This window comes from Lactuca serriola, chromosome 5 (assembly GCF_051521515.1).
Source record: "Lactuca serriola cultivar US96UC23 chromosome 5, Lser_US96UC23_V15, whole genome shotgun sequence".
In the NCBI taxonomy this organism is placed as follows: Eukaryota; Viridiplantae; Streptophyta; class Magnoliopsida; order Asterales; family Asteraceae; genus Lactuca; species Lactuca serriola.
This window is the reverse complement of record NC_136412.1, coordinates 191,241,931-191,256,951: the sequence shown is the minus strand read 5'-3', so window position 1 is coordinate 191,256,951 and position 15,021 is coordinate 191,241,931. Positions and strand designations below refer to the sequence as shown.

The following is a 15,021-nucleotide window of genomic DNA, read 5'->3' as shown; positions in this document are numbered from 1 at the left end:
TGAAAGACTGGGTGGGTCGGAAGTTGTTTTATCCACTCTTTGCCATACCATTATTCACTACTTGGCAAAATTTTAGGGAAAATGTTCATGAATATGTTCTTGAGTTTACAAAGATGTGTTATTGAGATGATGAAGGTGTTCTTTGGTGTTGAGAGAGAGAGAGAGAGAGAGAGAGAGAGAGAGAGAGAGAGAGAGAGAGGATCTTTTTTATTTTTTTAATTGTTAAAATAAATAAATAAATATTAAATTTTAAGAATAATGAAAGAAAAATGAAAAATAAATACCCCAAGGGTATTATAGTCATTTCAATTTTCGGAGGGACCATTTTCACATACAAACCACTCCAAAAGGACTACGAAACCAAAAAAGTCACTGTTTGGACTAAAACTCCAAAAATTTGCATACCACAGGGACCATTTTTGCAATTTTGTCTAAATCATATATGTCATAATTGTTATAATCATCCCATTTAGATAAATCAATCTCGATCATTTTTGGCTTGTTTTTCGATATTGTCAAGGGAGGATCGGATCACAAGATTGTAGTTGCTATTATTTATTTATAAAAGAAATTAATATTTTTTTTTGGAATTTTGGATTAACTAATATGAATCAAATATAAACCCTAAAAAAATCTTTTTTAAATTGTTTATTCTCATAAAAAAGAATATTTTTTTTCTAAAAATTTTAGAACCGGATAAAAAAGACCGGACCGGGACAATATGACCGGCCTCACCGGCCCGCTCCCCATCTCTGCCTCCCTTCTAAACCCCCCTTCCCCCGAAAAACCCTGACCCATATCCGGTTTCTTCGTACGGGAAACCCGCCGGCCATGGTTGGTTGCTACTCTTGCGTCGCTTGTAGCAGCTTACGCCTATCTATCTTTCCCACCGCCACCATCGCCGCTGCCTCCTCCTCCTCCTCCTCCGCGGTTGCCATCAAATTTTCACCAAAATCCGCATTCCCATTTCTCAGAAACACCATTGGATTATCATCTTGTCGTCGTCGAGTAATTTACGCCGCTGCCTCCACCGGTAGAAGTAGTAAGACTACTACTCCTGACTACTACAAAGTTCTTAAAGTTCGTAAAAATGCTACCTTGCAGGAGATCAAGAGCTCCTATCGAGCACTAGCTCGCAAGGTCAGTTACCTTTCACACTTCTTTTCCCTAACTAAGATAATAGAACATTTTCAAAATCTGCATTGACATTTGTGTTGAGTTTAACATGAGTTACGACTTCCACCACAAGACATCTATATCTATGGTATTCAATCTTGTGCTAACATCATTATGTGCCTCATTTGCAACAGTATCATCCAGATATGAACAAGGCTGATGGAGCAGAAGAGAAGTTCAAAGAAATAAGTGCTGCATATGAGGTATATCTTAGACGACTCCCAAAAAGCTTTTTTGGATTATATTTCCTCATTTCGTATTCATATAAGCTAAACCAGTTTGTGTTACATAGGTCTTATCAGATGAAGAGAAAAGATCATTATATGATCGATTTGGGGAGGCAGGTTTACAAGGGAATTATGATGGATCAGGTGCTGGTTTCCAGGAGGTAAGATTGCATCAGTCACATCAAAACAACAAACAACAACAATATCACTTCACTGTAATATCTTCCTTTAAAGGGAATTTTGTGTTTTAGGTGGATCCATTTGAAGTGTTTGGCACCTTCTTTGGGGATTCAAATGGGTTTTTTGGCGGGAATGGCATGAATGAATCAGGAGACAATAACTTCAATTTCAGAAACAAGGGCACCAACTCCCTCAACATTCGGTAATCAAAGGTTACTATTTGGTTTTCTTTTTGCCAAATTACAATCAATGGAGTTGTGTAATTGACTATTGTTCAGGCATGATGTCTTTTTGAGCTTTGAAGAGTCCATCTTTGGAGCAAAACGTGACATTGAAGTTTCTTGCTTTGAGACATGTGATAATTGTGGTGGAACAGGAGCTAAATCAAGAAACTGTATAAAATCATGTAACCAATGTGGAGGAAGAGGAGCAGTAATGCAAACTCAGGAAACACCATTTGGGGTTATGTCTCAGGTAAACCTCTTAAGTCTTAACTTTCTCCATTTTATTCAATTTGATTTTTAGCCACTTACCTGTTTTCAATTCCAGGTGTCTAGTTGCTCAAAATGTGGTGGTGATGGGAAGATCATAACTGAAAACTGTCAGTATTGTGGAGGTGAAGGTAATGTACAGAAGACTAGAACTGTGAAAGTGGTGATTCCACCTGGTGTCACTGATGAAGACACCATGGGAATACAAGGAGAGGGCAATATTGACAAAACAAGGTATGCTGCTAAGCATAAATAGGCAAACAAGTATAAACTATAATAGATAAGGGCAAAATATGAAAATACATAACAAGATAGATAGTTATAATCTTGATCTTGAATGCAGGAATAGAGTTGGTGATTTGTATTTAGTCTTTCATGTTAAGCAAAAACATGGAATTAAACGTGAAGGTCTTAATCTTTACTCAGAGATTAATATCGATTATACACAGGCAATATTAGGTACTGTGATTAAGGTAAAATAAAAACTTATCTAAAATTAGTCAACAATTCTGATATTATATTTTGCTTTGACTTTGTGGTTCTGAGTTAGTTTTTGATATAATTTAAGGTTGAAACTGTTGATGGTGTAAAAGATCTTCATGTTCCTTCTGGAATTCAACCAAGGGAAACCATAAAACTGTCAAAGATGGGAGTTCCAGATATTAATAAGCCTTCTGTTAGAGGGAGTCATCACTTCATTGTGAATGTCCACATCCCTAAATATATCAGGTCATTACCTTGCCACGTCAGCAATAATTTTAAATTACTAACTAAGTAATCAATCTCATGTCATTCATTACCTTGCCATGTCAGCAACGAGGAACGCCTATTGGTTGAAAAGCTGGCAGCAGTTCGGCATCACACAGTTAACGGTATAAAAATAAAATACGTTTTTTAGTTGTCTGATCTGAAAAATAAAAATTAATTACAAAGTTATGAAACTATAAATCTATATTCAGACAGATAGGTGGCAAACACAAATCATTATCTTATTATCTTATATTTGTATTTTTGTTAGGAAATGATACCTTTGGGAAATATAAACAAGATTTCACTTCAAGCAAAAAGCTTGGCACATCTATATGGAACTCAATTCGAGACGTATTCAGGTATCTATTCTATTATCTTTGTTACTGTTATTGTTACTGTTACTGTTACTGTTAATAAAGACAGATAGACAGACAGACAGACGTAATTGTATTGTTTTTGTGACAGGGGACGAAAATCTGGGGATCGATTTGCTTCCACAAGTAGCGTGTGCACTTCAGTAAACTACTGGAAACACAATTCACCGATTTCTCCAATTATATTTTTTACTGCTGTTATTCTTATGTTTACATGTATATTTAACTCATCATACATGAAAGTGAAACAAAGACGAGGCTAAGTGGAGACATGAAAGATGTCATATGTATGTCAACAATCTTGTAATAAGTTATAAGAAAAATATTATGTAATTGTTGAAGCAATTCTCAACCCCTTTAAAAACACCAAGTAATTCAAAGAAATATTGTTACAAAACAAAAATATGTTGGAAACTTGTATCGATTGGAGATTAAAACCTACATGGATTGATTCTTTCATGTGATAAGTCGAATCCTAACAAAAATAAAAAAAAACAACAAACAAAATATTGAGCAAAACATTGGACTTGAAAGACCGAATAGAATCGTACATGATGCCAAATAGAATATTGGAGAAGAGAAAGGAGATCCGATGATATACTTATTAGTTAAACAATTAAGCTTAAGAACTGTGGGATTACCTTCAACAAATCAACTAAATAGAAAAAATTGACCAATAAATTTGGAATGGATTAACTTAATGATGCTAATCTAGCCAGGATTTTCGATGAACACCTGTTGATTTCTTGTTTCCAAGTTGTTGATCTAAATAGTGTATAACATTCAATTCAACTTGGGCAGAAAAATGAATTGCAGATGCATGAGAAAATAAATGATACATGACTGACTCTTGGTTTATATATTAAACAATTAGGCTTAAAAACTGCGGGATCGCCTTCAACAAATCAACTAAATAGAGAAATTGACTAATAAATTTGGAATGGATTAACTTTATGATGCTAATCTAGTTAGGATTTTCGGTGAGTACCTTCTGATTTCTTCTTTTCAAGTTGTTGATGTAAATGATGTATAACATTCAATTCAACTTGGGCGGAAAAAGGAATTGCAGATGCATGAGAAAATGATACATGAGTGACTCTTGATTATAAATATGACATTTGGCATAAAAAAAATATTTTTTATTAGAATAAAATTTTTAGAATTTCTTATAAAATACGAATGATCTTATTTAATTGTAAACTAATATGTTTCCCCTGCTTCATTTCTTATAAAATACGAATGATCTTATTTAATTATAAATATGACATTTGGCATAAAAAGAGTGTTTGGTAAAAACTAGCTAATAAGCTAGCTGAAAGATATAAAATTACATAAAATGGTATTTTCCAAAATAAGTAATCTATAATCAATTAAAGGTATATTTGAGAAGTTTGTAAAAAAGCTCCTCAAAAGCTACTCCAAATAGTTTTTTAAAAGCTAGCTTATAAGCTAGTTTTTTGGCTTATCAAACACGACAACCCAAAAAAGCTCGAAAAATAAGCTAGTTGTGGTGCGTCAAACTTAGCCTAAGTCTATCAGACACGGTGGATTTAATAGTAGCTTAGAATAAAATTATATTTTCAGTCTCTTCAAAAATTCAATTATTTTATATTATATAGTTTCTGTTTTTGATATATTTGTGATTAGCCCTTTAGTTTTGTTAATGTTTACAAACAACGGTCAAGACGGTAGTTATCTACTCTACGGGATATAAATAGGAGATGGGATGTTATATGTTACACAAAGACAATCTCAAAGGGGGCTCGTCAAAATTCTAGGGTTTCCAAGTCGACACTCGATCTCAGTTCCTTCCTCTTGAAATCCGAATTCAAATTCAACTCCAAATCCAAATCCAAATTTAATCCCTCCTGAATTGATCTGAAAACATGCCTCAGAGACATTCCAAGAACAACAACGATCTAGCGTTCTTCACGTATGACGAGAAGAGGAAGCTAGGTTACGGTACTCAAAAGGAGAGGCTTGGTAAAGACTCCATCAAACCCTTCGATGCTTGCTCTCTCTGCTTGAAGCCCTTCATCGATCCTTTGTGCTGTCAAAAAGGCCACGTCTTCTGTAAAGAGTGCATCCTCGAGTGCTTATTGTCCCAAAAGAAAGATATCCAAAGGTAATATACCCTATCTTCTTTAATTCTATATATACTTGCTTGGATTAGAGGATTGGGATTGGAATAGTAGTTGACTTAGTCTATACCTGAACTCATTGCTCTCCAATCGTCGTTAGGAGATCCAAAATACACTAGGCATTACATCTGACCTGTGATTTGAGTGAGAAGCTCCATCAATGCATAACCCGATGGTTATTCATGTATATAGTTCATTATAGCGCATCTGGATGCTAAACAAGTACAACCTGTTATGTTTGCAACAGGAAGCTAGCTGCTCATACTACCCAACAAAAACAACAAAAAGACGAAGAAACGGAAAAAATAGCCCTACAAAAAGCGCGAGAACTCGATGCCTTCGATCAACAAAACCACAGTGCGGTCCCACAATACACTGATAAAAACTTGAACCGCGATCAAAACAATTTCCATGGTGCAAACAGTGTGAAAACGACATCATATGAAGCAGAAGCCCTCAGAACCATGAAAGCATTTTGGCTACCCTCGGCCACCCCAGAAGCTCCGGTCAAAATCACCGCCCCTTCCACCGCCACTACCTGCCCGGAAGGCAACGAGAAGCTTAAAATGAAATCCCTTTTCTCCATTCGCTTCACCGAAGAGACAAATGAGGAAAAGACGAATTCGCCCTTGGATAAAACTTACGTGTGCCCTAGTTGTAAGGTGACATTGACTAATACTTTAGGGCTTGTGGCTTTAAGTTCTTGTGGACATGTTTTTTGTAAGAAGTGTGCAGAGAAGTTTATGGCGGTTGATAAGGTGTGTTTGGTGTGTAATAAAGGCTGCAAAGAGAGGAATTTGATTTATTTGGAGAAAGGTGGGACCGGGTTTGCGGGTCATGGGGATAATCTTGAAGCTAAGGATTTTAAGCATTTGGGAAGTGGGTCGGGTCTTGGGTTGGTGAGACCCGCTATGAAAACATGATCTTTGATTTATGTAATGCTATATTTTGATATAACATTTGTATTTCTTTTCGTGTACAAGGATCGTATTGTTGGCTTGTTGCTGTATATTTTTTGACACTTTTTGGCTTTTCAATGAGGTGCTAATATATGTGGACGTTGATCAAATTGGCAACAAATAGAAATAAGTTTAGGGTTAATTACTTATTTATCCAACTTTTTTCCAGTTTATGAATATTAATTGTTGATGTAAAATATGCAAAAAGGTTTTTTTTTAAATAGGACCAAATGTTGCAACCAGTTAACTGAAACAGTTAAATGTATGATTTGATGTTAGTTTTTAACCTAAGGCTAGGTATATTCACCACACCAAAAGTGTTATTACAATATCATCATCATATTTAAAACACACTAGTATAAAATACTCACCAGTCACCACTCTTATGTCATTATATCTTTTTTTATTGTTTTACTAAAAAAATATTTTTTAATTAATTAAAAGGTAGGACCAGAGAAAAAAAGGATTAGGTCTGGTCTAATGTGGTGCAAATCACATTTATGTAGATATTCCACATTAAGTTGGGTGGGGTGTTGTTACTTTATGATAAATATAATCTAAGCAGCTGATGTATGATAGTGTTCAAATTATTTGAAAATAGTATTTTATTAACGATTTTAAGTTAGCTAGTTGTATGATTTGGTCCTACTTTAAAACATTATTAAATATTTTGTATGCAATATTATTATATAAATTAAAAAAAAAAACAATAAATATTGCATAAACAAGTAATTAACCCACCATAAATAAATATCATCAAACTTTTGCATTGATTAGATTAAAAGGATTTCTTAAATGAAGAATGAACATGCTTTTAAAAGCTACATGTGTCCAATTAACACATATCCTATTTTATTGTCTTTTATATATATATATATATATATATATATATATATATATATATATATATATATATATATATATATATATATATATATATATATATATATATATATATATATATATATATATATATTTTGAACTCCTACGATTTAGAATTTTCTTTCTTTCTTTCTTTTTTTTTCATTCATTCTTTCTTTTTATTTATTTATTTTAAGGTTTATTAGTATTAGAAAATTATTATTATTATTCGAAAGATATTATAAATAATAATATTTTATTTTATTTTATTAATATTATTTGATTTATTATTATTATTATTATTATAAAGCAAGGTTTGTCTTTATTAATCATCACTCATCAGATATACTAACCGTTTGAGTATTAAAATTGTATGGTGCATTATGTGTATTATGTGAAACATAGACATTAAGTTTGAGGAATCCATCATGCAAAAAGTTCTAATATGTACTTACGTAAATATGACAAAACAGTAGGCATTGGATACGTTTCTTGTAAATCAACTATCACATAATGGTTACCATGAACGTGAACAAATACAACATATGCATCATTTGGTATGTCTTTCATGCCATACCAAAGTGGGATCCACATTGTAAAACCTTCTTTGTTCAGATAATGAACGGTAACACAATATCTGTTAGCAAAGCGAATAGCAGTGTCTCACATAATCAACCAGTATTCAGAGATTTAACAGAACCCACTCCAAAGAAATTCAACGAGTGACACATTGTGTTAAACTAATCACCATAACTCACTGCATACTCTGCAGGATGTGCTAATAGCTTGTTGCATAAATTCGATCGAATCTTATGCCAATAATCTTCAATATGACCAAGAGAAAAAGCAATGAATTAGAATCCACAATTTCCATCTTAAATTACATTTTGAATGTATCAGACATATGGATGAAATTCATGTAAAATTTCATTCATAAGTGGATTTGAATTATGCATTGGTTGTGTTTTCGTTGATTAATGAGTTGGACACTGAAGTTTCTCAAACCAAATACGTGTTACGTCTTTCTAGTTCTTGATTTAAGTCAAACCAATTAGTCTCGGTATTATCTTATGTATATATAGAAAAAATACATCTTCAAGGATCTTGAGCTAGCGGGGTAGGGTTTGGTTTTTTGTGCAAGTATCTTCTTACACATGGTTCGAAAAGTTATCAATATACCAAATAATGAATAATAAGATATCAATTATTAAAATGGTGCCTGAAATTATTAGAAAAAATATATATATAAACATAGAGTTACAACAAATAAAAATATGTTGATTTAACAAAACTCACTTTGGTATAATGAGTAACAAGGGTACCCTAAACAATGCCTAAATGGCAAAAAGAACATGAATACTATTTTGGTTGTATTTTTGTCTTGTCAAGATTCACATGATGTTTTGCAGACATCTCTTTTGGGTGAAACAAAACCCAAAAACTTTGTCCATACATGTCAAGACATAACACATCCAGGATTAAACCTTTATATACAACAAATTATACAAATCTCCCTTACACTTCTTTTCTGCACAATTCTATCCCATGTCCATTTCCATTTTCACCCCCCTTTTCCCCACACAATCTTAATATCAAATCAATCAATCACCACACCACCTCCAAAAAAAAAAATTATAAAATCATCAAACACAAAACACTTGCTATATAACCAAAAGATCCCAAAATCACATCATCATCATCATCTATTCTTGAAGAAATTAAGATCCCAACGCCGTAACAAGCCGTCCATTATATTACCAGACGGAGTTCTTTCCACGGTTACCGTGGCTTTCGTCCGATCCGCCATGTCAGCATCCAAGGTGGGGCCCACTGATGGTGTTACTGTTGGTGTCATATTTGATGATGATGTGCTGCTGTTGCATGGAGACATGAATCTTGACTGTGAATCACTGCTGCTAGCTGTCGAAACACTTGTGGGGTCCGCTTTTATTGGTGTAGAATGATTTGTTGTTATTGTTGTTGGATTTGTATCAGTGGATTCTGTTTCTGGTTGTTTCACCTCTAAATCTTTTAAAGACAGGAGTACAGCTTCCATCAGCATCTAAAACAATCATCACATCATGTATTTAGGAAAACAACTAATAATAATAATGATGATGATGAGTAGGGGTATTTTAGGTATAAATAATAAAAAGGTTACCCTTTCTTCTTCCTCGGCATTGCATGGGAGACCTTCTATGTGTTGAAGTGGGTATTCAACATACTCATGATCTTCTAGTATTGAGGGTCCATGTGTATGTGTATGACCATTAGAAAAGTCAAAGTCAATCATTTTAGAAGATGATGATGGAATAGGTTCTGTTGTACTTCCTTCTTCCTGAACCAACAATAATAATAATAATAATATACAGAATAGGTAAGACTCGCTCATCTTTGGTGATTGGTCAACATTTTCTTCTATAAATTCTAAAAAAATGGCAAAAAGAATTGCAAAATAAGACCAGAAATCCTCTCAAGGAAATCAGTTATAATGTTTTGACCCCACAAAAAGGAGTTTTCCAAAGGGTTCTGGTGGAATGTGACGGAATTGGGATTCATGATTCCATTCCCTTGAGTATTTGGTTGTCAATGCACGGAATTCAGTTCCATTTCCATAAAAATCTTTCAGATTTCAAGATTCTAATCCAGGGTGTGTTTGGTTGCGAATGGACGGAATCCAATTCCATCAGAATAATGAAATGTGCAAGAGTACTTGAGTTCCAAATTTCCAATTCCGTCTATTTGGATTCCAATTCATTTTAGTGACTCCATGTGAGTTGATTCTTGATATAAAGGGAGTAATGAAGATGATTCAACTAAAGGAAAAGAGAGAAAAGAGAAAAAGAAAGGAAAATACCTCAGAACTACATGGAATATCAGTTAATGGCATATCCGAAGGAACCTGAAAGTTTTTTTTTTTTAGAAAAAGTCTTTGTCAAAAGAGCTAAATGCAAGAACTAGCAACGTACTTTCATTTATTTGTGTATTATAGCATCTTACTTTCATTTATTGTGTGTTACAGCATTGTAGTTTCAATCATTTTCTTGTTAAAGAATTGCACTTCAAAATATCCATCCAATTGTTTTCTTATTATGACATTATACTTCAAAAAATCTATCCAATTATAGGAGTGAAAAACTGAAAATTGCTTATAGCTATAACTGTGTAGTTTATTCAATGTACAAGGCTATGATAGGAAGAAACGAAAGTAGAATATTCTATAATAAACAAATCAATGCGATTTCATTTCATCCATTTGACACTAAACAAAAAGACAGAAAAATAAAACCAAATACTGACCTCAGTCCTACTCATTGGCCTTTTGGAACGGAGTTGATTAATGGCATCCTCTGTGCTACTTGATGCTGAAAACGTTTATATGACAAAAAGTATCATGTCAAAACCATTCAGATGATTTGAAATCAAACCAACTTAAATCACATTAAAAATGGCATGCCTTGAGGTGTAACATGAAAATCATCTTCATATCCAACTCCATGGAATTCCTGAATGCAGAGAAATTATTACAACAATTGTTATGATGGAATTGGGGAAGGAATGGAAGACATTGTGACAACTCAATCCTTTTCTATTCCATTCCATTTAACCAAACAAACACTTAATCTGGAAATTATATTTAAAAAATACCTTGCCAAGGTAATCAAGAGGTGTATCAAAGAAGTTTCCTTTAACATCATCTTCTGGAGGTTGCAAGACATTGTGGAAGAAGATATTTATAGAATCAAAATAAAACTGAGGACGTGGCGAATTATGGTCACCCTCAAATTTTATAATATTCTTGTCTCCCTGTCAACATAAAAGTATTAAGCAAAAAATACAATCAAGATTTTGTACAAAAATATTAGACTTAGTAAATAGTAAATTACCATGTAAGCTTCAAAAATACGATCTGAATGATGTGGTTGTATAAAATCATCATCTCCAGCATGACCAAAAAGAACAGGAACAAAAGAAGATTTTGCAACTTTTATGGTATTTAACTCCACAATATCAAACTTTGCCTTTTTAAGAATAGCTCTTCTCATGTATTGGATAGCAAATTTAACCTACAAACACAAAACCAAATAACAAGACTAAAGCCCTCTTCTTTTTCTTTTCTTTTTTGTTGAACGATGTTTAAAAGACATTTGAGAAATAGACAACATACTTCAAGAAATGAAAGGAAAAAATAGATGAAGGCCAATTTGTAGAAAACTTAAGGTGTTGTTTCTTTTTGGCTTAATGGAGACATGACTTAATCCGAAAACTATATGTGAGTGTGTTTTTTTACTTAATGTAGAAAGAACGACTTAATAGAGAAAGTCAGGAAAAGGAACCTTTCCTCATTGAGTCATAACTTTTTACAAATTTGACCTCGTTTGTGTTGTCATTTTCTCAAATACTTTTAAACATGATTTATCCGGATAATACTTAACAATGCCTAAGAAGAAAAGAAACATATTGATATTATAGCATAATCTTGATTAGTGAACTAAATCATTAATCACTATTATGACTATATATGTATAATGGATGAACATACAGTGAATTTGGGCAGACGAATTTTGTAGGTATCAACAAGTTCCATCATTAAATCAACCAAATCAGAGAAAGGACTATCAAGAACCATTCCTGCAATTGAAGGATCCTCTGCTCCATACATCAGGCTGACATCATCAACATATTTAGTCATAAAACTCACATCACATATCACTATAATATCAATTATTTGGGAGAAAAAAGACATGAGGAATGACATGTATTATGTATTATGACCTAAATGAGGTTATATAAATGATACCTAGTCCATAAGTTTTAAACTATGCAAGGTTTAGTTTACAATCATGTTGTGATTATTAAATATATCTATAAGGGTAAAATGGTCATTTACTCTCAAAAAGTTATTACCTTGTTACAGCTCCCATGGATCGACCCCAAAGGGCAATTAATGAAACATTTCCATCAGCCCGCAAGTAATTTACCACGGATTTCAAATCATCTTTCTGGAAAGAAAAAAAATCCATTTCAATTTAAAGGGTGAAAAGGTAATATCACAACAATTAATAATCTTAAAACCTAGGCATGTCAATGACTAGTTGACTACACTTCCTCTACGATTAAAAAATGTAAGAAATAGCAATGTGCTTTTGTTAATTTGTTTATTGTAGTATCTAATATCTTACTTCCATTTCTTCCTATTATAGCATTATACTTTAAAAACATTGAAATACAAAGAAAATTTCACTGCTATAATTAGGAAAAAAAAAGTGAAAGACAATGATATAATTGGGTAGATTGATAAAAGTGCATTGTCTTAAAAAGAAAATAAAGGGCAATGTTGTAATATAGAAAAATGAAAGTACAAATAAAGAAAGAACCATTACATTTACATATACTTTAAACAATATATCTCCAACCATACAGATATCTCTTTATATTTTAACAGCTATCAACATATGCATTCAGTTTTCAAACAACACAATCGGATGGAAGATTTAAATAGATTCATGTAGAATTTAATCAGGATTATTAAAAATCTATCAGAAAATTAAGATTAGTTATTCACTTACTTCATACCACCCTAGACTGACATGTTCTCCTCCAGAAAGTCCAGATCCAGAAAAATCAAGAGTGAATACAGTAATATTTGATGGCAATAATATTATAGCTGCTTCACTAGCATCTGCTCTGCATCCACTGCCACATCATCACATTTATGTAAACTTCTTGTAAGTAGACAAATTTGAAAGAAAACATGTGGGAAATTGGAAGAAAAAACTAATGAGGGCAAATTTGTAAAAAGTTAGGACTCAATTGGAAACCTGACTTTCTCAATTATGTTCTTTCTGAGTTAAGTTAAAAAGAAAGAAACACTGGTATATAGCTTACTGAATTAAGACATGTTGTATGAAGTCCATAAAGGCAAAAAATAAAAAAGCAATATCTAACCTGTTTCCATGGCAGTATATTACACATGGCAGAGGCTTTCCTTCAGGACTCACAATAGGCAAGTAATGACTACACTGAAGAGTGTCTCCTCGGCTATTTACTATCTGAAAAGACAAGAATGCCCTTTATACATAGGACCAAAATTATGTGTATTCATGAATAATAATGAACTAATATAGTGTGTATAGAAGCTGATGTATATTGAACCAGAGGATCATCTTTTTTTGGGACACATTCTCTTCTAATTTTAATGCTCATAACAAAAAAAGAATATTAAAGATTTACCCTAAAAGATCTTACCTCTAAATCTTTTCTTTGAAACCATTTCCCTTTAAGCATGAATTCTTGATCTAGTAAATCATTGCTTGGCTCATACTCAGCTCTGCAACCAAAAAAAAAAAAAAGATATTCGTCATTAAGTGTGTTAATTATGCACAATTTTTAGTTCATGCATATGCATTACTAACATGATATGATCATATAGCACATTAGCACTATCAATGGATTGTGTTGAAAACAATATCTAGAGATGAAAAAAAGTATATACACATCATACACATAGTTTGAGGAAAATTTACAATAATAATAATGAGTAGACGTGTAAAACCCAAACACCTAAATCTACATATTAGCCCAATGATCTTTGAATCAACTTAAACTATGGTGGAAGTTATTAGTAGCCAACAATCACAGTTAGAAACTATGAACTTATACCATGGTTAACAAATGAATTAATCTACTTGATTAACATTTAAAAGAAACCCTAATCTGTTGATCCAAACTAGAAAGAATAACTGAAGCAAAAGAAAAAACTCATAATTCTGATAACTGCAACAACTTATATCAAAGGTTTATCATACTAATATAATTTTACTTGAAGAAAATCGGAACCCCTTCAACATTTTGAACAAAAACATTGAACTCATGCTCTAAAGCAAAATTGTAATAAAAAATACCCAAAAAGTAGAGTTCACAAACCCCATCGAATTGACAAATACTTTATACAAACCCATAAAACCCGCATCAGAATTTGGGGTAAAATCACATATATATATACATCATCAAGTATCTTACAGAACACAGATATGAAAGAATTATAGATAGGGAGAACGGAAATGACCTAGGTGGGCGAATGATGAAGTTGATAAGCTGTTCCATAGAGATTAAAAAGCAATAGATCTTGCTTTATTTTCCAGATCCTAAGATGTTATTGTGTGGGATGTTCCAGTCATAAACGAGTAGTGTATATTGGGATTCGGTATGACAAAATTGAAGTCCGTTAATCGAGACGAAAAGCAAGAGATTTTGGTGTAGATTGGAAGAAGAATTGGTTTGCTGTTGTTATTGGTGTCAACGTTGGGTCGGTTCCCAGTTCGTGTTTTGTGTATCAAGATTTTCCCAAAATCAAAGACCCGTCTGTCTGTCTATTCTCTCTCCACCACCCTGTCGTCCTGTGGGCTGTCACCACCCAAAATGCTCTTTCTTTCAAGTAACATTTCATCCAAATGTAGTTAAGACTTTAATTAATTACCCTTTACCAATATTTTCTATTTAACTATTAACATATTGCAATATGTTTTCTAGTCTTACATAGAAATAAGGTTTTTTTCCTAAATATAATATATATAATAAGTGAAATCAAACCATCAAAAGTTGATTCAATTCGTAACTTTTGCTTCATTAACATTGAATGGTTTTTTCGATGATGATTAGGTAAGTGATTTAGATGCGTTTGGTTGTGAGACTAATTGATAGAAATACCAAAAAAATTGATGTTTTCCCTTTTGTTTGGTATTCAATGGTAGGAAAGCAAATAATATCATGTTTGATTTGGTTAAACAATTGACCAACTATACATTAAATTATATATGTTTATGTTAATATTACATATGCAATTTACTAAATACTAAATT

General features: G+C 32.6%; 3 protein-coding genes across 3 annotated transcripts; 2 read left to right on the top strand and 1 right to left on the bottom strand.

Annotated features, from left to right (window-relative positions):
* Positions 1–729: 729 nt before the first annotated feature.
* LOC145053399 (uncharacterized) lies at positions 730–3,543 on the top strand. Its single transcript, XM_079001434.1, has 11 exons — positions 730–1,140; positions 1,311–1,379; positions 1,469–1,564; positions 1,655–1,785; positions 1,862–2,057; positions 2,133–2,308; positions 2,418–2,547; positions 2,643–2,803; positions 2,888–2,946; positions 3,093–3,183; positions 3,290–3,543. The coding sequence occupies exons 1-11, from the start codon at positions 832–834 to the stop codon at positions 3,459–3,461; spliced, it is 1,590 nt and encodes a 529-aa protein (XP_078857560.1). The 5' UTR covers positions 730–831; the 3' UTR covers positions 3,462–3,543.
* A 1,384-nt stretch (positions 3,544–4,927) lies between these two features.
* LOC145053398 (phosphoinositide binding protein) lies at positions 4,928–6,408 on the top strand. Its single transcript, XM_079001433.1, has 2 exons — positions 4,928–5,323; positions 5,587–6,408. Exons 1-2 carry the CDS (start codon positions 5,085–5,087, stop codon positions 6,260–6,262), a joined length of 915 nt encoding a protein of 304 aa, XP_078857559.1. The 5' UTR covers positions 4,928–5,084; the 3' UTR covers positions 6,263–6,408.
* Positions 6,409–8,507: 2,099 nt separating this feature from the next.
* Positions 8,508–14,581, bottom strand: LOC145053397 (uncharacterized). Its single transcript, XM_079001432.1, has 13 exons — positions 14,229–14,581; positions 13,409–13,490; positions 13,109–13,212; positions 12,730–12,856; positions 12,068–12,162; positions 11,703–11,826; positions 11,047–11,226; positions 10,808–10,966; positions 10,617–10,665; positions 10,460–10,524; positions 10,017–10,061; positions 9,321–9,497; positions 8,508–9,221 (listed from the first exon to the last, which is right to left on the bottom strand). Exons 1-13 carry the CDS (start codon positions 14,264–14,266, stop codon positions 8,859–8,861), a joined length of 1,608 nt encoding a protein of 535 aa, XP_078857558.1. The 5' UTR covers positions 14,267–14,581; the 3' UTR covers positions 8,508–8,858.
* Between the last annotated feature and the right edge of the window lie 440 nt (positions 14,582–15,021).